Here is a 24,437-nt window from a genome sequence, read left to right on the forward strand (position 1 = left end):
GAAAGTTGAAGATATTTTTTAAGGGGTGTTTGCAACATTTAAAGGGTTTTAAATATCCAAATTTAATTTTTGTCATGGTGTGCTCACTGCAACAAATGATGGAACTATTCAATGCAGTGGCTTCTTGCAACCAAATTTTTTTTTATTGCCTTTACTGATGGAGTACATAAACAATCAGTGTTTAAACAATGTCCTTAAGGTTACCTTACTCTGATTCACTACGTTAAGCCTATCCAAATTATTTGTATTTTGAGCTGTCGGGTCAGATTTGGCTTAAAATCAATGGCTTATGTCGTTCCTCCTTGTGTCATTACGTCATGTCATGAACACAGAAAAGAAGAATCAGCTGTCACATCAGCAACTACACCCTTCAATTCAGTTCAGTCAGACTCACAGTTCAGGACAGCATCTCTGCAGTCTGGATTGATGTATGTAATCTGTTTGGTGAATTTGTTTACTTGCTATAATGCTTGGATATGTTTTCTGGTAGGGCTGTTGAAGCTTATATTGGTTGTCATGCTTTTATGACTTGAAAATGACTTGTGTGTAAATCAATTGCAATGCATCGACATTGTCCGGTGAAGTTACAGTAACATGTTTACTAATATGCATGACTTCTGAAATTGACTTCTTGTAATAGTTATATTGCATATTTAAGCATATTATTTTCATGTTTAATAAAGTATATTTTGTCCCCATAATTATACTCATTGTTATTGTGTATATTGAATAGACGTACTGTTGCAGTATTACTGTACACTTTGCCTTATCACTGAGGCTGTACAATTTCATATAATATAATATAATAAAGTCTTCCACTGAACTAGTATCAGCCATGTTACGAGTTTCACCTCTTGTAGTACAATACAAACATTAAAAGTAGATAAAACACTTGAACATTCATATTAAAATGTGGTGGTTTGTTATCAGTGTAAAAGCTCTTAGAGTGTAGTGTCAGAAAAGTGCTATGTAAAATTAATTCATTCATTTATTCAAAATATGTAAATAAGAGTGTTTTATCCTCATCAAAGCAAGTAACAATTCAGTTTAAATGTTTAGTCGGATTTGTATAACATATCACCATGAAAATAGCACTTTATGACTCCGTCTCCGAGTATCTCCCAGTCATGATCACACACAGGCGACGTAAGCTCAAATCATGAGATTCATCCTTGCAGAAAAACAGTGCCAAAACATGACTGACGTAAAGTTTTCTTCCACAAACTGCTAGCATTTTCAAGTTTCAACTTTAATGTCAATTGTTTCTGATAACAAATATGAAATCAAGTGAATTTATTTTAAAGATTGCATAAGCACACATTCAGGTTCACAAATTTAATTTTAAATCATTAAAAAAATAAATATATGTTTCAAAATTATGATTTGGTTTTTGGAAACTTTCTGGTTGTTAACCTTAGTGGTACTTACTCTGCTCGGATACCTGTGTTAACTTCACGGGGAATTAACTTTATGCATAATCTAAAAATCACCTTTGGATCAGTTGGTTAAAATGAATTGCAAAAATGGCAGTGAAAAGTGAAGTTATAGTTCTGAGAAAAGGTCTTGCATAATTTCTTAGGTGTGGCTTAAATGTACAAATACACAAGCTTTTTGGGGACACTGCATATTCTGTAGAATAAGCATCTGGGATGACTTTTTTTGGATTTTGCTTCCAATTAATCCTTGCTTTGCTTCTTTTAAAATGGTGTTTATGTTGTTCAAGTGGTGTTGGTCAAGATCATTTTTGTATAAAACCCACATTCATGGCTTCTAATCAAAGATTTTATGCACATAAAATTTCTAGAGCATTTTACATTTTAAGCACTGCAGTTAAAACTAATCACTGCTCATACTGAAAGCTTGAGAACACTCTTGAGCACCAGGACATTTATAATCCAAAGGAGTTCGATGTTCATGACTTCACCCAAAAGTGAAGCTTCTGTCAAAATGTGCCCACTCTTTGTAGTTACAAAAAACATTTTCTTCCATGAAACAGAAAATTAGATGTTAGGCAGAGTAACAGCCTCAGTCAGCATCACATTCATTGCTTCTTTTTTCCCCCACAATGAAAGTGAATGTTGACTGAGTCAGTCATTCTGTCTAACATCTACTTTTGTATTCCATGGACGAAAGTCATATAAGGTTTGGAACAAAATGGGGGTGAGTAAATTATGAGAATTTTCTTTTTGGGTGAACTTTCCATTAAAGGTTTGTGTTCATAACCACTCCATAACCTCCTGGGGCAGGCGGATTCTATAATTCTTCATTCATGAATACATTGTCTCATTAGCCTGCTGACCCTCTGGACTGTTTACGTGAATCATTGCCATCAAGAGTCCTTGTGCACAATGAGTGTTTACCAGACAGCAAAAACACAGACAGAGCAGAAAACTCAAGTCTCTTCTTATGCAATAACAACTGAGACAAGAGTTGTCTGAGACGCATGTAAAGAAAGGTCATGAAGATGATGAATAATACGACCAGACTTGGAAATAAAGATAAAGGTCTGAGAAAAGCTGAAAATATCACTGATGATTATATTTAACCACACAGTAATTTAGAAAAGATAGAACAACATTTTTTTTGAGGGAAGCCAAAATGATGGGCACTTCAGGTACCTAGAGTTCAGGTAGTTGGTGCTAAAGACAAAGAACTGATATTAAAGAAATCCAGTCTTTATAGTTTCAGTGCCAAGTCAGTTTGGTGCCCAATGACTAAAAGGCAGCTGGTTTCGAATGCTCAAATGTGTATTGTGGTGATGGGGGTGTGGCCGATCGACATCTGTGGAGAGGCCGAGACAGCAAGTACGGTAAGGACTGACACCTGTTGACACAGCTGTTATTTGTTTGCAGTGAGAGTGGAGAGGGATTTAAAAGGGAATCTAGGCCACCGAAAGAGAGAGGGCAACACACAATTCTGACTCTGACTGTATGTGTGTGTATGTGTCTGTTGGAAAGCAGAAGCTTTGGGATAAACTGGAGCATGTAAAAATAAAGATTTACATTGACTGTTCACCTGAGACTTGAAACCTGGGAATTTGTTTGGAGGAAGGAAATGTCATGGAGTCCTCTCCACTAGCCGAACTCCTCAAGACCCTCGCCAGCATCCAGCAGGCTCAACATTAGGCCCTCCTTGAGCTACGCGTGGAACAGGAGCTGTGATTCCAGGTGCTGGTCCAGGCTCAAGCGGAGGACCGGCAGGTGTTATGGAGCTTAGTACTCCAGAAGGGATCTTCCACTGCGACTACAGCCACGCTGGCGAAGATGGGACCGCGAGATGACACCGAGGCTTTCATTGAGCTGTTTGAGTGGATGGCGGAGGCGTGGAAGTGTCCGGACTCCCAGTGGGCAGTCCGCTTACTGCCGCTGCTGATGGGAAGCCCAGCTTGCGGACCATCAACTTCCGGTCAACAATCTCCTGGTGTACGAGGATCTGAAATGAGCCATCTTGCAGCAGGTTGGCCGTAGCCTGGAGCAGCATCGCCAGCGCTTCTGGAAATTGATGCATGGGAAGCACGCCCATCCGTTCGCCTTATCACGACAGCTCCATTACGCCTGCGGAGGGGGGACGCTGCCTGAAGATCACGACGCCAAAGAGCTACGCGATCTGATGGTACTTGAGCAGTGCATCACCTGGCTACCAAAAGGGACAGCGGAGTGGGTCCAGTTTCACTGACCGGCGTGTCACTGAATGGGGTGGTCCAGCTGGCTGAGGACCATATGGCGGTGTATCCGGGGCCGGCGAGCCCTCTTCTCAGTGAGGCTGAAAGATTACGGTAAGGGTTTTTTGTTTGCAGTCAGAGTGGAGAGGGATTTAAAGGGCAATCCAGGCCGCCAGACAAGAGAGAGAGCGACACATGATCCTGACTGTGTGTGTGTGTGTGTACTTATTAAAAACTGTTGGAATTAAAAAACACAAAAATGCTGAAGATTATCCTGAATGTGGCAGCTTCTAACAGATTTCTCATCCAGTCTGTCATGTTTATGTTTCTCACTTCTAGCAGGCGGTGCTCCAGTCTGAGCAGACTGGTAAACCGTCTCCTGCCTTCTGATTTGTATGCATTATGCATATTTCACTTTTTGTTTTACCTGCAAAATGTATTTAAACCACACAGAAATGTTTATAAAATGAAAGGGCTCCCTTTAATAGTTGCATAAAAGGCACAATTGATATGATTTTGACCAAACACAGCTAATCTTATTGTATAATGCTCTAAAAGCCTTACAAGAAAAAATAATGTGAATACCTTTGAGACTAATAAAGTCAGTTGAAAATCACTCAATGGCACCTGTGGTGCACATCTTAACTGAAATGGCAGAACAGTAGCTGGCATTTCTGTGTCTGAAAATGATGCGCGCGTGTGTGTGCGTATGTTCTCAGCTCCAGATGTCCTGTAGATACTGATAGTTTTCACGAAGTCTTGCTACTGTCTTCATAGATTCCAATTTATCCAGCTGAAGTTCATTCCCTATGATCTCCAGTAGAGTGTCATTCACATCCTTTGCCATGTTCTTTGCATCCCTGTAAAATCATGAGACACTGTGTCATTAATGGTTATGTGAGCAAATTGTTGTAATAATACAGTAATAAATTGTAATACAGTAATAAAGTCAAAGATACCAATTGGAAAAAGTAATAGTAAATAAATATAGTTTCAGAGGTGGAGAAAGTTTGATGAAAGATAATGCACAATTGTTTTTCTTTAAAAAGGACAGATTTGAATTAAATATATTTAATAAAAAATTATCCACACAGTCTTATTTCCGTTATTTTATTTAAAGAAATAGGTAGCGAGGATAATTTATTCTTTGATGCAGCTGAATCTTCTGGATCTTCGCACCCTCACCATGTAGAGTGCAGAGATTTAATTACTTCCCTAAAATATATTTAGTCAAATGAAACAGTGGTACACAAAATATAATTTGGAATAATTAAAAACTATAACAATTTACAGTATAATTAAATTCTCATTAACAAGCAGTGATGATCAGACTCTTGCAATTGAGCTACAAGGGTTTGTACCCACCCACAGACGTAAAGATAGCCTTTGTCTTTGAGGAGGATGCTGGCAACATTTTTAGCATGAATAACCAAATTTTGCTGGACATATCTTGGTCTGTTAACAGCATCAGTCTCATCTCGGGAGAAGCACACAATCAGATGGCTCAGGGTTCCATTATGGACAAATCTCTCCAACTCCTCTCTGGAAAATAAGCAGTACTGTGCATATTACAGTATTTCACTGTTATTTCATCAGTAAGTGATTGTTTTTGTGGTGGTTAAACTAAATGTATGAAACAGAACTTCTGCAAATGGTAAATTTGATTTTCTCAGGTTTTGGTGTGCTAAAGTAGCTCATTAGTATGTTCCATTTATAAAACCTCAAGGCTGCTCAAATTCACCACTCTAACAGCTTCTGCTTTCATTTCAGCAACTAACAAATGTTTGTGTGCTACTTTAACAAAAATTTGAAAAAAGAATAGAGAAATTAAAAGTAAAAAAAACGGGGTCAAGCTCAAAGTTTGAACATCTTTTTGCAATCACTCTTTTTGTCAGTAACCTGCTTCTTAGAGAAAACGCTTGCTTGCAAAAATCAGCCTCTTTTGTCTTTTTTCCATTACAGGCCCTATGCAAAATAGCCAAGATTGCTTTATTCTCAAACAGACGATTAGGAAAGTATCATGCAAACTGTTTCCAATTACCTTTTTACACAAAGGTCCTTTCCTGGGTTAAGATATTTCATGAGTACACAAAGCACAGTCCTATGCGAAATGACTGTGCGCTACGTCTTATCCAATTTTCGGAAGCACTATTTCAGAGTTCAATTTTCGCGGCAAGTGTCATTTAATTTTTTTTTGCCAAGTGGCCATGGGTGAAAGTATTTTCACTATCTGTGGGTGTATGCGCGCAAACTGTGGGTGTATTATATGTTAATGAAGTGGCGCAAAATGCAATTTGCCATTTTTCGGAGAAATAGATAATTGCGCTAATACGTTTCTGAACCTTGTCTGTTTTTAGCACAAAGATTTATTGTAATTATGATCTAATTTGTATTGGTATTTTTCCACTCCTTGTCTTAAAGTGATTTTTAAGTCACTGCAAAAGGTGCTGGTGAAAGAAATGGAAAAGGATGAAATGTTTGGATTTGGTGTAGGATTTGTTTTTTGTTTTTTTACCATTTAGTAATTTTGATTATATTTTCATCAAAAATCAAAATAGGCTGATAGAATTAAAGTGTGTGCCAATACAAACACTGTTAATACTAGCCATGATTTGTGTGTCAGCAGATTAAAATGATAAAAAAATACTTACATTCCCTTTAAATTAATGGAGCGTACCTCCAAATTCGGACAAGAATATTATCTAAGCATATAAAAGGACTGTTTTTTTCTCTTCTTATTAATTCTACACAGTTAATTTACATTACCAACTTCTTATGAACGTGCTATCTTTGTTTATATCGCTGGTACTTGAGGGAATGGACTATAAGATAGGATGCAGATGGTTTAACCCTCTGGGGTCTGAGGGTATTTTGGGCCCTGGAGAAGTTTTGACATGCATTGACATTTGTGCTTTTTTCAGTTGCTTAAAAACATATTAATGCCTAAACCCTATATTCAGCACAATCTGGGCTACAATAATAGATGAGCTACAGTTTTGTATTTTTTTTTTTTAAATAAAAGTTTATGCATGGTTTTTGAAAAAAATTAAATTGTAAGTCACTGAAATAAAACCATATAACACATACTAAACATTTGTCCACAAGACTTTTGAGAACTGGATCTTGTAGCCTAGAGTTTTTGTTACAAAATAATGTGAAAACCATCCTGATCACTCATTCATACAAAACAATATAGTAATTTAACTTGCGTAAGAGACTTTTAGTGTTGAAAGGTCATATGTGAGGAGGTGTGAATGATCCTGAATATTCATTGTAATTCACACATGAGACAAAGACCCCTCCCCTTGGCTCTTCAATGAGGGATAGAGAATGAATGTGAGGAGACTCAATGTTCCAAATCAAGTTAAGTTAAAGGTAATCTGACTATATATTTTCTTTACATAAAGACTTTACTTAATTTTAGACCTACACTACCATTTAAAAGAAGTCTCTTCTGCTCACCAAGACTGGATTTATTTGATCCAAAATACAGAAACAACACTGATATTCTGAACTCTTTTTACAATTTAAAAGAACAGTTTTCTATTTAAATATATTGTAAAATTTGTGATCAAAGCTGAATTTTCAGCATCATTACTGCACTCTTCAGTGTCACATAATCCTTCAGAAATCATTATAATATGCTGATTTTCTAATATGGGCATACACTCACCTAAAGGATTATTAGGAACGCCTGTTCAATTTCTCATTAATGCAATTATCTAATCAACCAATCCCATGGCAGTTGCTTCAATGCATTTAGGGGTGTGGTCCTGGTCAAGACAATCTCCTGAACTCCAAACTGAATGTCAGAATGGGAAAGAAAGGTGATTTAAGCAATTTTGAGCGTGGCATGGTTGTTGGTGCCAGACGGGCCGGTCTGAGTATTTCACAATCTGCTCAGTTACTGGGATTTTCATGCACAACCATTTCTAGGGTTTACAAAGAATGGTGTGAAAAGGGAAAAACATCCAGTATGCGGCAGTCCTGTGGGCGAAAATGCCTTGTTGATGCTAGAGGTCAGAGGAGAATGGGCCGACTGATTCAAGCTGATGGAAGAGCAACTTTGCCTGAAATAACCACTCGTTACAACCGAGGTATGCAGCAAAGCAATTGAGAAGCCACAACATGCACAACCTTGAGGCGGATGGGCTACAACAGCAGAAGACCCCACCGGGTACCACTCATCTCCACTACAAATAGGAAAAAGAGGCTACAATTTGCAAGACCTCACCAAAATTGGACAGTTGAAGATTGGAAAAATGTTGCCTGGTCTGATGAGTCTCGATTTCTGTTGAGACATTCAGATGGTAGAGTCAGAATTTGGCGTAAACAGAATGAGAACATGGATCCATCATGCCTTGTTACCACTGTGCAGGCTGGTGGTGGTGGTGTAATGGTGTGGGGGATGTTTTCTTGGCACACTCTAGGCCCCTTAGTGCCAATTGGGCATTGTTTAAATGCCACGGCCTACCTGAGCATTGTTTCTGACCATGTCCATCCCTTTATGGCCACCATGTACCCATCCTCTGATGGCTACTTCCAGCAGGATAATGCACCATGTCACAAAGCTCGAATCATTTCAAATTGGTTTCTTGAACATGACAATGAGTTCACTGTACTAAAATGGCCCCCACAGTCACCAGATCTCAACCCAATAGAGCATCTTTGGGATGTGATGGAACGGGAGCTTCGTGCCCTGGATATGCATCCCACAAATCTCCATCAACTGCAAGATGCTATCCTATCAATATGGGCCAACATTTCTAAAGAATGCTTTCAGCACCTTGTTGAATCAATGCCACGTAGAATTAAGGCAGTTCTGAAGGCGAAAGGGGGTCAAACACAGTATTAGTATGGTGTTCCTAATAATCCTATAGGTGAGTGTATCTGTGTTGCTTTCTTCACTGTGTAAACTGTGTGTTGCTCACACAGCTGAAATCTCACTTACTGCCCTCTGGAGTATACAGGTGGTACAACATGCATGCGATTAAATGCGTAAAAAAAATGTAACGCGTTATTTTTTCTATAATTAATCGCGCGTTAACTCGACAGCCCTACATATTACATATCATATTTATATTATACAGCATACAATTTAAATATCTGCTTTAGCCAAAACAGCATTTAAATGTAACCAAAACTTGCTTATTAGGAGTCGTATTTCAAATGTTAATACTCTGAATCCTGGCTGGCAAGTCTGGAAACAGTCCCACTAGTAAAATATGTACATGTTTATATAAAATAGCATGTCAACTAATGAAAACTCAATGATTTACTCGTCTGAAATTGTATCCTCGGCTGGATCAAGTCTCTCTTCAAAAAACAAAATGTTCACTGGAGACCTGCTCTTCTTCTGAGGAAAATGTTAACTCTTCCATACTATCCTGGAGTTTTCTGGTCTGTGTATCGTTGCAAACGCACAGAAAAATTAATGAAATGTGTTTAAATCAAACCTCACAGTCGCCTGTGTATCGTTACAAACACGCAGAAATGTTGAGTTGAGTTGCGTTTACATTAAACCTCAGAGTCGGGGGCGTGTCCATTTGCCTCGATTGTCTCAGCACTTTAGCATATGAATGGCGCGCTCTGCTGGTGGGAGTGATCACATTACAGATAATTAGATAGCCTAGTAAAAACTGTACAGCGCTTTGTTTCATACAGATTGCATTGCAGGAGAATATTTGTTTTAAATTTGAATTGTTTTATTTAAAAGCAGACATCTTAAATATGCGCGTTTCTGAAATATGCTCGTGAACACAGAGACTGCAGAAAGCTCACCCTTTTTATTTTCTTTATTGTACAAAAGCACAAGATTTTGTTGTTATTGTGAATGTACCCAAATTAAAGTAGACCCTTTATAGTCTCTAATGATGTCTTACACTTAACTGTATACCCAAAAATGACGGAGTATTTTAAGTTGTTTCTGCTGTAATTACGAAAATATCCAGCAGGACGCGCCGGCGCGTCCGTCGACCCCAGAGGGTTAATAACCAGAGAAGATTGTGCATGTGATTTCGCCAAACCCACTTGTGCCTAGACTTAGCGCATGCTTGCACATAAATACCAAAACTTCATGGTCATGCCGATTGACTTTGCACTTATGACTTATGTCATAGTGCTGCACATAGCACTAGTGCTCTTAAAATAGGGCCCATGGAGTATTACAAATGCAGTCCCATTATCGTAGACACCTTAATCCAGTGGTTCTCAAAGTGTGGGGCGTGCAACGGTATAGTAAGGGAGGTGCGGAAGACAGACCTGTTCTCAAATCAATTTCACACATTCAGCAAAAATAGTGACAATACACGCAAGAACCAATGTGCACAATTTCTACACCTCTGCTTTTTCTCCTGCTTTGTATAAACTTTTGGAAGGCACTGCAGTGCGAACTGCACAAAGCATGCAATAGTGTCAGCTGTGCTTATATAAACAAAGATGTCTCGCGCACCACTTTTAAATGGGGGAAATTATTAATTAACACTTATATTTCGGTCGGTCCTTCACAAAAAACTATTGAATGGCTTCAGAAGAATTTATATATAAGGCGCAAGAGTTAAGGATGACTTGTATGGTACTTTTGGAAATTGGACAGCCTATTACCAACCTCTCATCCCTCAGTCTTGTCGCTGACATGTAGTACCTGTTACTTTTCTTAGCACTGGCCAGGATGGGCCAGTCAAAATCGTTTATTCTTACTGGAAGTTTACTGGAGTTTAAAAATGCTTTTATAGATACTACTGAGGTGGATTAACATTCACAGTTATGAATCCTTGCAATAATTACTATCTTTAAAAAAAAAACTTTCCAGTCTAAATGTCTCAGTTGAGAGAAGACCCTTCTGATATTTATATATAGATGAATGGAGGATTTGGTTTGCAATGTTTTCATGCCCAGGGGTTGCTCCTGCAGAAGTATCACTTTTTATTTATTTATCTTTCCTTCTGTTTTTGTATGGTTTGAAAGTGTATTTTTGTTTTTGTTGTTTCAAAGAGTGACTAAATACATTTGAGAACCACTGCCTTAATCAGATTTTGACTTTTTGTTGCAGGTTTATTGCATTTTGTAACACATATGCCAATCAAAATATTTGAAGAAACATGACAAGGGCATACTGGGACATTTACTGCCCTTAACTACAATGATTATTCAGGATTTGCTCTGTAAAAAGCAAAAGGAATATGTATGGAATAATGCTGCATTCACATCTTGTTAGAGTTGCCATAATGAAGAGTTCCTGACTGGTTTAAAAAATATTTAAAAAAAACCTTCATGTCTTTATGAACCTTGAAAAATATATATTTTTTTATTTTGTGATAATTTTTGTTATTTGTCATTTTGTTATTTTCTTTGATTGCAAATTCAATTACATAAAATATTCGACAGTTTCCAATCATTCCAAATAATAAATAAATAAATCACCCCACAGTGCTCCACGATCCCTATAGTTTCAACATCCAAATTTCATTAAAGCTCTGAATTCTCTCAATTGACAGTTGTAACGTCATGTAAAAGCAACCAGAATGGCCTTGACTTTAACAGTTAAAGATAGGCAAGTAGCTGCACATATTTCTGTTGATATTTCCTATTATTTTACTATCAACACGGTCTTCATAATACACAATAGTTAAAATTGATCAGAAACTATGCCACAGGCATGAAATACACAGCAACGGTAGAGTGCATGTTTTTGCATGAGTCTTCTGGAAGTCATGCCTGTCTTGCCAGGCCCAGACAAAAGCTGTACTAGCATTTTCTGGTCACAGATATCAAATGTTTACAAAGAAAGCAGACTTGAGTGATCCCTTTACCATGATCAACCCACTACCCCTTCTCATGCAATCCATATAAAAACAAAGCCACAAGGAGCTTGTTGGTAGCAGGGGGGCTAAGACAAGTGTTCCATATTTTAACACTGATTAAGGCTGATTTCACCCTTTTAACACTCATAAGAGTTATTCTTGATTAGAAATGATTGCGGACTGTTTGTTTTCTTTAATAGTCTTGCCTGACAACCAGGGCTACAAAATTAAAACTCAACAAGCACCAAATGAGAGTAAAATTAGTCACATTGAGTGATTTGTCATTGTGAAGAACTGCAACATAACACACAGTTAGAACAAACCTGTAAGAACACAATCTGACCCTGACTGAGACAAGACATGAGCAATTCAAATCAAAGATTGTCAAGTTAAAAAACAAATAATACAACTCTTGAACAAAATCAACATGTGTCTTCATTATCACAAGACTGGCTCGCCACTATTAGTTACAAATATGCAAGAAAACAAAGGCTAAATAGATCCATTTTCAAAGTAAATGTGCTTAATAATAGAAATAATGTAAAATACAGATTCAGTGCTATTAAGAAGTATTTATGGCTAATAAGTTCTCAATTCACCCACCATTAGCAGGTGCGTCAACGTTTTTTTGGACCCTGCCAACAGTTTGTCTGTTTGCTTCTTGTGTTTCAGTGTTTTGAGCTTCGCAAGCCAGGTTTAGAATCTTTCTTGTTAAATGCCATGAGCATTATCTGTTTTCTTGACTCATTATAGCTTCGTAGACAATGAGGGTGTTACACTGAACGATACCTAAAACATTCTATTGATTGGTTTAATCGATGCAGAGACCATGATAAATGAGATCCCACAGCGTGGACAAATGTGAATAAAACTGTAGTAAGCAGTTTGACAAAACAAATGGAAGGGTAGATGATTTCAATGGGGGAATCCTTTTGACTGATCTTTGTGACCACTGAAGACAAAGACTGATAGATTTAAACAGCATGTCAAGACCCTACTTTAAATCTTGTTTTTTATTAGCTCTTGTGTCAGTAGAGGCAAGTACTGTGGTCAAAACACATATACATTTACACACACTTAATGCTCCCCAATCCAGACACCAAAGTCATTACTCAGGACCTTGTGTCAGAGTTATGACTGTGTACTTATGGGACACTCAGACCCCAATCATCAAACGTAATGTCTCGTATCATTTGCCCCATAGTCTCAGAGGGAGCACTTTAATTTTATTTCCTTCTCATCATTACGTTGCAACAGGAGCCTCTGGTTTATAGCAACCAAGAGAAGCCAAAAAGCCAATAGATTCTGTAAAGGTGACAGATCAAGTCACTAAAAAGGAAAATCCCAGGGTATGTAGATGACATATAATCTGGTTACAGGCAGGTCACAGTGGATTAATGTGCATGTGTCTGTCAATCTGTTTGTTTGGCAAATCCACATACCTGAAAAGAAAGTCTTTGTCTTTGTGACGGCAGCCAAAAAAGAGCCATGTCTCTCCAAATGTGGTTTCTTGGTTTGCCTCTCGTTCCTTCTCTCTATAAGGTCAAAATGATACAATATTATGTTAGGAGCGTCAATCAAGTAAAAATTAAAATGACTAATTACTTAGTATGCCAATTCATTTAATCAATTGTATTAATCCATATTTTCTGAGAAAAGCACCCAAATAAAAGATAATTGAATACACAAAAAGTAGCATTACAGATCAATATATTGTTTATTTCCATTTTATTGGACATGGCTTGTGATGTTCCTCATGTTTAAGTCGCTTTGCAATGATTAAATGTAAATGAAAATAAACATAATTAATGCCCTGTAGTCTACAGTAACCCATTTTGCAATTGAGTTTGTCAATCTGTCCAAAGTAGACTCGGGCAATTCACACCGGAGTTCACACATTCCATTTGCGCTGTTTTGTAATTGTTGGTCTAAACAAGTGGTTGGGAACCTTTATCCCATTAAGGGCAATTCGAGTATTTACTTAATTATTTGTGGGCCATACAATTGCTTGCAATTTCTGATTGTAGAAAAACACTAAAAGGTCTGTCTATTATACAATATTTTGCATTGTTTTCATTTAAAATTGTATTTTCTACAGTTATTTGAATCAAGGCCATTTTTTTCCTTTTCAAATTATTTCTCAAATGTCCTTGCATGCCTGGTAAAATGGTCTTGTGTGCCTTAGACAGCCCTGAGGCTTGACGTTCCCCACCCCTGGTCAATACACACATGCATCAGATTGACATTTTTTTGGCCATTTTGGCACATCTTGTTTTTCAGCATCTCGCAACATTTGAATGCCACATCTTTTATGCACTGTTTTACAAGTTTTAAAGTTAAACATATTTAAACTATTGCTCTGCACTCCATCTAGCTGCTTTTGAAGCTAAAACAGGCCCTGTTTGAATGGCTCCTCACTCATTCTGTGCTGTCTGTTCTCTGTTAATGTGGTTTGCTGAGATGTGTTGCCTATAGTAGCAGTTGGGGTTGCGATGACTGCAAAATTAGCACAAATTTGCTTTGCATTTAGGTGGAACATCAAGCTTGAATTGCTCAAATTGTTTGTAAATTCAAGAATAGGTAATTAGCATTGATTTCCATTAATGCATTTATTTTCAATAAAAAAATATTACCATACCAGATCAACACATTCAATTTACAGAACAATAAACTAAATATAATATGTGTTAAACTCTTAAATATGGAGTTCTAACTCAGTGAATGCACACTGAAAATTAAGCTATTGAAAAAAACAGCTGTTCAAAGCTGACTCCGTAATTGTTCATTTTTAACTCAATAATCATATACTGTATATAGGACTCATTTTTTGTGTCAAGATGATGAAGTCATACATTTGCATGAGGCATTTAATTACACTCTTTAACTTCTATTACACCACTAAGCCACTAAATCACCCTTGGCAGACAGAAGGCCTTGAGATCTATCTGGATAGGTTTTTTAAGAGCAAGTCCTCCAAAAGGTCTGGCAGTGATCCCAGAGATCCCTCCACTGAGGTGGTATAAAAGGTACTTTGCGCTATCTGCACACTGCACCTGTTATGGGTTGACTGACTTCTCCAAAGGGATAAGATAATAGGTTTCTGGACAAACACAATCAAAACAGTCTGCAGGCCCTCCAAAAAAAAAACAAAAAACAGCACACTGTCTACTCGACCACATCTCTACTCCAACATGATAATAGAATAAAGGATCTCTTAGAGACACATTTCACAGACCAAAGCAAATCCACTCACTGCAACTATTTCTTTAGCCCTCTCAGCTACCTAAAGAAGTGTTCGGAAATAGAATGCACAGCCTGAAACTTTCAGAGCCATTAATAGAAGTAGAAAAAGTCCTCGAAAGACTTTCAGGGTGAGACACCCTCCGACATGTTGATATCACTCACTCAGTGAGCAGAGTTTCACACACACTAAGCTCTTCCCATATGCTGAACATACAAATTGCTCTGTTTAACTGCGATTAGAATACTAATGAGCCACAGTGTGGATGAGGCTTCTCTTCAAACATCTACAATCTGTTCTCTTTCGTTGCAAGTCTAAGCACCGGTTACCCTCACACAAATTAAAAAACTTGAGTCATGTTGATTTTAATGGCTATCTGTTTTATTTAGTGGTGTATTAAAAAAAGCCAGGCAAAAGAATACTAATGGATTGTTTACAAATTATGTTAATGAAATAAATCATGCATCATTTTATACCCCTGATATATGATTGTTTTATAAATTGTGGGACATGAGTTCACAAATTGATGCCTAATTAGCTGCAAATAAATCCAGTAACTCTCTGGATTTTCTGAAATACTCGAGTTTCACACAAACAGTTGCAGTAATTTATTAATAGGTAAACCTTATGCATTATATTGATGAGCTTAATATGCAGAGACAACTAGAAGTAAGCCATTCTTAGGTTGATTTCCCCAAAAGGTAAATACTGTGGCTCTTTAGCGCTATTAAAACATTGCTTTGTTTGTTTGAGCATCCCAACCAGCCCAGGTACATTGGCTCAAAAAAATGGCATGACTCTGAGGTGGGACTATCTTTTTGTTAAACCAACAGATGTTCTGGGAAACCTGTTTGAAACAGTTGTTATTTTTTTATTTTAAAAATGTAATTTGAACGAAATACTTTAAACCTTTAAACAATAAACATAACCAAACACAGTCTGTTTTTCCCACTTTTGTTTTTTAATGCAAGACAGGCTAAATGTTTTGGATGATTCTTTTGGTCACACCCAACTATACAAAGCTGGGCTCGACTGACTTTAGCATTTTAACAAACAGTATCCACAGAAGAGCCATTAGCATCTGGGAGTTCAATATCCAATCTGGAAATGGGCTTCAATAAACTAGCTTTAGTGGGGCTTTATGCTGCCCCAGGGGGACCAGTACCAATATGAAAAACCTGGATTCCATTTTACTACACCATGAAGACCAGCTCCCATCCTGAATACAAATCAAATGTGCTGCGACAGGGATGATGATGGATCCCCATCCCTAAAAAATTACAGCCTGCAGTTGGGTGGAACAGGGGCTACAGCTGGTAACTTTTCAGATGTACAATAAAAGTGCCTGTGGACTACCCTAAATGTTCACTAACAAACAAGTAGTCTTATGTAATCTGCCTCCTTTTCACTTTCCTTTGAGAATATAGTCTGCATTGTGATGGTAAGGGACATATGTTGGCCTCAAAGTTTTACTGTAGTCACTCAAAATAACTATTTTTAAACTGTAGACAGCACACAAAAGAGAACAGAGAAAGGGATACGGAAATGCAATGAGGCATTTTATTCTAAAACGAGCCCATTTATAATGTTTAACCAGATTTCTAAATTATTTCAAGAAAAGTGAGTGGTGCTCTTGAAAACATCACATCAACAATGCTAAGGTGTTGTGGGTGGTTGCCAGGGCACTGCCATGTGGTTTCTAAGGTGTCGCCATGTGGTTGCTTGGCTTTTCTGGGTGGTTGCTTACTGGTCCTAGTCAAAATAGCCCATCTCGAAGTCTCTAAGACCCCATTTACACCTGGTATTAAGACAAGTTTTGAACGGGTCACATGTGGTAAGAGCTAAATACAGGTCTGAACAGGGTCTAAACGTTTTGTGATCGGATCACAAAACCACATACAAATGTGGTCAAAAATGCATGTGATCACATCACAATGCAGGTATAAACACTAATCCGTCCTGAATACGTCCCTGCAGCAGTGAAGCACCCCCCCCCCCCCCACCTGTTGATCAACCGCTGCGCTAAAACAGGAATTTAAACTTTGCCGGTTATGAGCGGTTTAAAAAGGAAATAATCATCCGCTCGGAAAATAAATAAAAACAGATACATTCACATGCACGAGAACGTCACAGATATTTTTAAGTGTGTCTGATATAAACACAGATGGAAGCGCACACTCAAGGCTCAGCTGACACAGGTACTCCACTAACATAATAGAGAATGTTGCTCAAAATGTTGCTTTTGTGCTTCGATTACATTTCAGCTGAATCTGGGATAAACATTGCGCCGGTTTTATTCACACTTTCTTTGTCTTTTATAAAAATATTTGCGGTTTATTATCATGCATTATCACACTGACATAGTGACTGATGTATGTCATCATGAATCAGAGACCCTCACCTCGAAATCTGAACACAAGTGGTCACAGGAGATGCATTTGAGAAGCACTGTAATGCCAGGTGGACTAGAGTGTCTCAGCTGACTACATGTGATCAGATCACCCGAGACGCATCTTAATACCAGGTATAAAAGGGGTTTAAAATTCTGATATGGCTTGGATCCATCCTCCAATAAAATTCTGTTGGATTTTTTTTCTGTTTTTGTTTAGTTTAGAAAAGTAGTAGTGGATATCTCTTCAAGAAGCGGCACAATTTGAGGTATAATTCATGTTCAAAGCAGATTAGCACCTTAGGGTTAGCGGTTTGTTGAAGTTCTAACCACAAGTATGAGCAACAGTATTAGTGATTAGTGATCACATTAGTGAATACAAGAATTACTAATAATAATTAAAACATTTAAAACACTTTATGCTAACAAAAATACTGGATCATTTAAAATAGTGTCCTTAAAAGGAATATCCCAAGTCCAATACAAGTTAAGCACAATCAACAGAATTTGTATTGTTGGTTACCACAAAAGTTTATTTAAAAAATGTGGGTTACTGTGAGGCATTTATAATTGTTTTAAAAGTACAGCCACAAGACATAAACATGCTTAACATGATTTGAGTGAGATAAAATCACTTCCAATCCTTTTCTGTGTAAAATGATTTCGAATTTTAAAAATTAATTGCCATGACGACATTACGCCATAAACACTAAAACCCTAAAAAGATCATAAAAGCAATGATTTAAACTATTTTACAGCTCAAATAATACACAGGATTTTTACAGTCCTTTTTATAAAATGATTATCTTCACATTTCTGCCTTTAAACCTTTCAAAAATTGGCCCCATTCAATTCCATTGTACTGTAAGTGCATCACTGTAACCTTGATTTTTGTGTCTAAATATTTTTTGTGATATTCAACATTATGCCACAAATGCTGTTGACTCAGCTTAACTTCTACTGAACAAGGAATTTTCTTTCGTTTTGAACAGTCTCATTGTTTTGTTTGGTCCTTTCTGCCTAAAGCTCATTTGCAACCTCCAAACAGTTGTATTGACCTTTTGTGAAATTCTTCCTCAGTCTCCCACTTTCTTCAACATACAATGCATTTCCGGCTGTCTGCCTGCTGCCATTGATTTTCAGATGAGGAAATCAAAGCATCCCACACTGTTCACTCATAAAGAGGAAATGCTGAGCTTTGTGCCACAAACAGTCTACTGCTGACAAAATGGTGATAGTTTTCTTTAATTGAAGCCTTGGCATCTGAGGTGGCAGTATTTAGGAGAATCTCAACTTAAGCTTCTATCCAAACGCTCAGAGACAAACTTCTTTCAATTTGAAAGGACAATGCAACGGAGCACATTGGCACATTGGCACAAATGACTAATCTGTCCCTTTCTTACACAGTCATGGATGTTTGTTTTCCGAGGGAATGCTTTTGAACCTGAGTGTAAATGTGTAAACTGCTGTCATATCAATGTCTTAAAGGTGAGCTGGTGTTAAATTGAACTGAACTCAGACTTGCATCATAACTGTGATAAACTTTTTCCTATGGTTTCTGAAAAACTTTGATTTTGGTTTGACATGCATTATACAACATTTTGTTCCGGTCTACTATTCTAATTGGACAGGTGGCGGTCCAAAAGTGCTGATATTTAGTATTACAACACTATACAAACAGGTGGTCAGTCTGTGTGTTGCTAAATGCAGATCCCGATTTAGCTTAGTTTAAAACTATTTTTGTTTGCAGAGCAAAAGTCGACAAAATAACAAGCCGTACTGTGTCAAAAACACAAGTCGATATAAACTTCTTGGTTTTAACATCTGGAGTCATATGGATTACTTCTATATTTCCTTTATGTGATTTTTGGAACTACAAAATGGTCTGATCACCCTACACTTGCACTGTATGGACCTACAGAGCTGAGATATACTTCCAAAATCTTTGTTTGCGTTCTGCTGAAAAAAGACATACATACACATCTGGCATGGCATGAGGGCGAGTAAATGTTGAAAGAATTTTCATTTTTATGTGACCTATCCCTTTAAATATTGATCTGTTTCTCACCCACACCTATCATGTCACTACAGAAGATATGGATTTAAACACTGGAGTCTTATAGATTACTTTTATACTGCCTTTTGGGACTTCAAAGTTCTGGTTACCATTCACTTGCATTGTGAGGACCAACAGAGCTGAAATATTCTTTCAAAAATCTTTGTGTTCTGCAGAAGAAAGAAAGTCATACACATTTGAGATGGCATAAGGGTGATTAAACGATGAGTGAATTTTCATTTTTGGGTGAACTATCCCTTTAAGGGAATGCAAAGGGAGATGTTATACAGAATAACCACCACAGTCACCATTTACTTTCATTGAATGGAAGAAAAAATTAAAATTGCAATAAAAGTGAATGGCTATTGAAGCTGCCTAACATCTCCTTTGGTGCTCCATTGAAGAAAGCAAGTCATACAGGTTTGGAACAACATAAGGCTGGCTAAATTATGACAGAATTTTCAGTTTTGAGAAAGCTATCCCTTAAAGGAAACTATCCCTTGAAATATTTTTGTGCTCAGTAATGTCATACAATGGCAGTTTATGGTGATCATCTCTTTAAGCTTCAAAAGCACACAAAAGTATAATTCAGAAGTTTAATAAATTATTCCATGAGACTCATGATTGTTTCGAAACCATACGATAAGATTTGGTGAGAAACAAACCAAAATCTAATATATTATTTAGTGAAACTTGACCGACCGTTGCTCTCCTCTGCGCGTTCATGAGACTGCACGAGTGCAATATCTTTCGAGAGATGGGATTTCAAGCGAAAATTCATTTTGTTTATCTAAAAACAACCAACTAAAAAGGTCAACCACAGTGATATAACAACAGAACACAGCACAGCTGCACACAAACCAGAGAACAGAACTTACTAAATATGTCTGATGAGATGAGTTTGTATAGTCTGAGTATAGATGCATTTCTATGCCCAGCCTTATTTATTTGAAATGGAGTTCACAATCAAACTGAGAGAGATAAACAGAGAAGGCTGAATGCAGCTACAGTCCCAATGTGTCCTATCCTGATGGCAAACAGCACATGATAAAAGGCAAGTGTTTTGGTCCTTGCACCAGCCGAGCGATGATACATTCTGTCGAACACTTGGTTCAGCATCACATGATTTGCAACCTGCATCCCCGCCCGCTGCGAACTAGCACCAGTCCAAAAACTTTCATAACAGTATATTGAAGTCAGCATCTCACTATCCATTAAAAACTACTTGGTTTTGGCCAAGACCATCACATCTGAATGTTTTCGCTGAGGTATCGCTCTCTTCAGTTGGATGTCTCCCACAAATGATCACCCATTCAGAAATGGAGAAAAGACATTCCCGCCTCCTCTATTTCTTGGTTTGATTGAGTACTCCGTTTCAAACAAATGAGGCTGGGAATTGAAATTAATCTATTCTGTGACTACAAACTCAAAATATTTAGTCAATTCTGTTCTCTAGTTTGTGTGCAGCTGTGTTGGGTTCTGTTGTTTCTGTCATTGTGGTGAACCTGTTTTTAGATCAACAAAACTAGTTTTCACTTGAACGCCCCATCTGCTCTCATGCAGTCTCATGAACACGCAGAGTTGAGCAAATGTCAGTCAACAGTTTCACGAAATAATACATTCGATTTCGGTTTGTTTATCACCAAACCTTAACATATGCATTTATAATAATAATGAGTCTCATGGAATAATTTATTTGATTTCTGAATTATATTTTGCATGCTTTTGAAGGTGTGGTCACCACAAACTGCCATTGTATGAGATCCCAGAGCACAACATTTTTCTCACAATTTCTCCCTTTGGTTGAGAAAAATAAAGAAAGTCATATGGGGTTATAATAACAAAGGGGTGAGTAAACAATTACTGAATTTTCTTTTTTTGGGTGAACTAACCATTTAAACTGAATGTGAGACTGGGGCTGGGGGTAATATACTTCCTCAATTTGAGGAATGAACAAATGCATTTGAAAAAACAAACAAATCTAGCAGACCTGTTATTGATCAATGGCTTGGTGCAAAACCAAACATCATTGGCTGAATGTTGAAGGACTGCTACGACCTTGACTGTTTGGAAGGCAATGTAGCCTGTGTGAACAGTCAAGGACAACTTTTGTCATTCATCATTAATGTCTCATCCCAAAGGTCACACACTCTCACTGGCCCCCAGACATCCCTGAGACATTCATCAACCACACTGGCTCAGGCACTGCCCCCTGTGATTACCTGTGGCCCTTGTGTCACTCACAAACTATTTCTGTACAAACGTACACCAAGCATTACATTACTGACATACCATGCACCAGGGCAGACAGATTCATTCATATGTAGTCACAGAGTGTCACCCTTCATAGGTCCCTTGCAGAAAGTATAAATCATAAGCTCCGAGATGACAGGCCTCCACAAGTCAACATTACAACCAGCTCCGCAATTTATGCATTTCTTCATTTTAACACAAGGATCTTCTGAAACAGTATTAGGCTTTACAGATAACGTGGAAAGGAACAGGTCAATAGCACATTTACACTTTCCCTTCTTCCTTCGGATTTATCCTCATCACCCTAGGGGTGCTTTTATGCTACTTTTACACACAAGAATCAATAAACTTCCTCCCTCTTTTTAAAACCGTTTTTATTGTGATCAAGATGCACAGGCATAAAAGATGGATGGTAGAGACTTACTGCTCTTTTGAGTGTGAAGTTGTGCAAATAATAAAAATTTTTTGTATGTACAGCTGTATTTGTATCTGATTGAAGGTATGATTCTATTGATTATGTTAAGAGGTGCAGCAATGCAAATTTAAACTGCTGCCAACATGAACAAAAATTTTGTACACAATTATTGATGCAAACAGCAGGTGAGAACATGTTTTCCCAAGATGATTGGCCATTATGTAAAAAAACAGAGGCATGGAAATACTGGTGCAAGTAAAAGAAAAAATATAGTAAGTCTATCTGATAACTATAAAGTCATGTATATCATTTAGATTGCATGTTACCGTTCTGTTAAAAAGAATTTTTCCCTTTTCTGATTTCTTCTGTTTTTGTGCATTTTTCATACAAAATTGTTTTAGATCTTCAAATGAGATATAACATAAAACAAAGGCAATCTGAGTAAACACTAATTACAGTTTTCAAGTATATATATATATATATTTATTTTTTATTTAACACCTACAGTTGAAGATTACATACACCCAAATGCATTTAAACTCAGTTTTCACAATTCCTGACATTCAATCATAGAAAACATTCCCTGTCTTACGTCAGTTAGGATCACTATATTTTAAAAATGTGAAATAAAGAATAATTTTTTTCAGCTTTTCTTTCTTTCATCACATTCCCAGTGGGTCAGATGTTTGCATACACTTTGTTAGTATTTGGTAGCATTGCCTTTAAATTGTTTAACTTGGGTCAAACGTTTTGGGTAGCCTTCCACAAGCTTCTTCCAATAAGTTTCTGGAATTTTGGCCCATTCCTCCAGACAGAACTGGTGCAACTGAGACGGGCTTGCTAGAATACGCTTAATCAGTTCTGCCCACATCTGATTGAGGTCAGGGCTTTGTGATGGCCACTTCAATACCTTGACTTTGTTGTCCTTAAGCCATTTTGCCACAACATTGGAGGTATGCTTGGGGTCATTGTCCATTTGGAAGACCCATTTGCGACCGAGATTTCACTTCCTGGCTGATGTCTTGAAATTTTGCTTCAATATATCCACATAATTTTCCTTCATCATTATGCCATCTATTTTGTGCACCCGTCCCTCCTGCAGTAAAGCACCCCCACAGCATGATGCTGCCACCCCCATGCTTCATGGTTAGGATGGTGTTCTTGCAAGCCTCATCCTTTTTCCTCCAAACATACAGTATCAGTGGTCATTATTGCCCAACAGTTATATTTGTTTCATCAGACAAGAGGACATTTCTCCAAAAATTAAGATCTTTGTCCCAATGTGCACTTGTAAACTGTAGTCTAACTTTTTTATGGTGGTTTTGGAGCAGTGGATTCTTATTTGCTGAGTAACCTTTCAGGTTATGTCGATATAGGACTCGTTTTACTGTGGATATAGATACTTGTCTACCTGTTTCCTCCAGCATCTTCACAAGGTCCTTTGCTGTTTTTAAAACACTTTTTCACCCAGGCCCAGTTGGTATTCGATAACTTTTTTGCTTCAATAAATAAAAAGATAATTTAAAAACATGTATTTTGTGTTTACTCAGATTAATAATAATAATTTGTATAAGAACATACAGATATGGACAGTTAACAAATTATAGAATGAACAAGATTTATTTATTAAAATACCCATTTCAAAGGTATCACCAAAGAAACATGTTACCAAGATTTCAGTGTAATAATATCCCTTACTAACCTTAACTGTGTAAAAGTTATATCCAATACCTGGATTACAGGGTTTCATTGCCATGTCAATGAATTTGTAATATTGGATGTAACTACACAGATAAGGTTAGTATGTGATTTTATCACACCAAAATCATGTTTACATGTATAATCTTGTGGCTTTACTTGCAAAACAATGTGTATTTTACGGTTTATGGACTGTCTCCCATTCATTTTCATTGTAAGTGCCTCACTGTTATAACGATTTTTGCTGGGGATGAGGGATGAGTCAAAAAAAAAAAAAAAAAATTGTGGTAATCAGCATCATGCCACAAAATACAAAGCAGAAATATTCCATGTACTGTAAACTCTCAATCAAAATGGTAAAAAAAAAAAAAAAAAAAACTGCATGCATAAAAATTTTATGAGAATTATGATAATGTTTAAAATAGATGACGTATAGCATATCACACTGCAGGACACTACTGTTACTGAACTTTCATGTCAACTTACCATATACACAACACCAAAATACCAGCACAAATATTATTCAATAACTTCTGAATGTACCTTTGCTGTAGGAAGCCAATAAAGGGGGCCACGCCTGTCCCAGGTCCCACCATCATAATGGGAACAGAGGGGTCAGTAGGCAATCGGAAGGTACTACTGGGACGAGGCCTCACATATACCTGGACAAGACATTTAAATCCAATCAGTTATAGCTGGTGTTGGGAATTCTACATTTGGTATTTCCAAACACATGACATTTAAACAGGGATGTCGCTAGGCCTATTTTAGGGCGGCTTTAGCACCCATAAAATATTCATTAGCCCACCTAAATAAATCAAAATATCAGTCAATATATTTTCTCTGTGGTTTATTTTTTTCGTCAACTGTTCCCTCGCATCTTAAACTTCTTAACAGGCAGGCACTAGGACCTGGGGGAGGC

At 37.4% G+C, this 24,437-nt stretch overlaps 1 protein-coding gene across 1 annotated transcript in view; it reads right to left on the reverse strand.

Moving 5' to 3' along the window:
- Nucleotides 1-1,330: 1,330 nt before the first annotated feature.
- Nucleotides 1,331-24,437, reverse strand: part of LOC127634994 (methionine synthase reductase-like) — a 40,042-nt gene continuing 16,935 nt past the window's right edge. The window contains exons 12-15 of the mRNA XM_052114797.1: nt 24,059-24,177; nt 12,906-12,998; nt 5,027-5,203; nt 1,331-4,521 (exon numbers count right to left, since the gene is read on the reverse strand). Of these exons, the coding sequence (XP_051970757.1) occupies nt 4,377-4,521; nt 5,027-5,203; nt 12,906-12,998; nt 24,059-24,177 (534 nt within the window). The 3' untranslated portion in view covers nt 1,331-4,376. The remainder of the gene's footprint in view (nt 4,522-5,026; nt 5,204-12,905; nt 12,999-24,058; nt 24,178-24,437) is intronic.

The sequence above is a fragment of the Xyrauchen texanus genome, chromosome 42 (genome assembly GCF_025860055.1).
Source record: "Xyrauchen texanus isolate HMW12.3.18 chromosome 42, RBS_HiC_50CHRs, whole genome shotgun sequence".
Taxonomy (NCBI): domain Eukaryota; kingdom Metazoa; phylum Chordata; class Actinopteri; order Cypriniformes; family Catostomidae; genus Xyrauchen; species Xyrauchen texanus.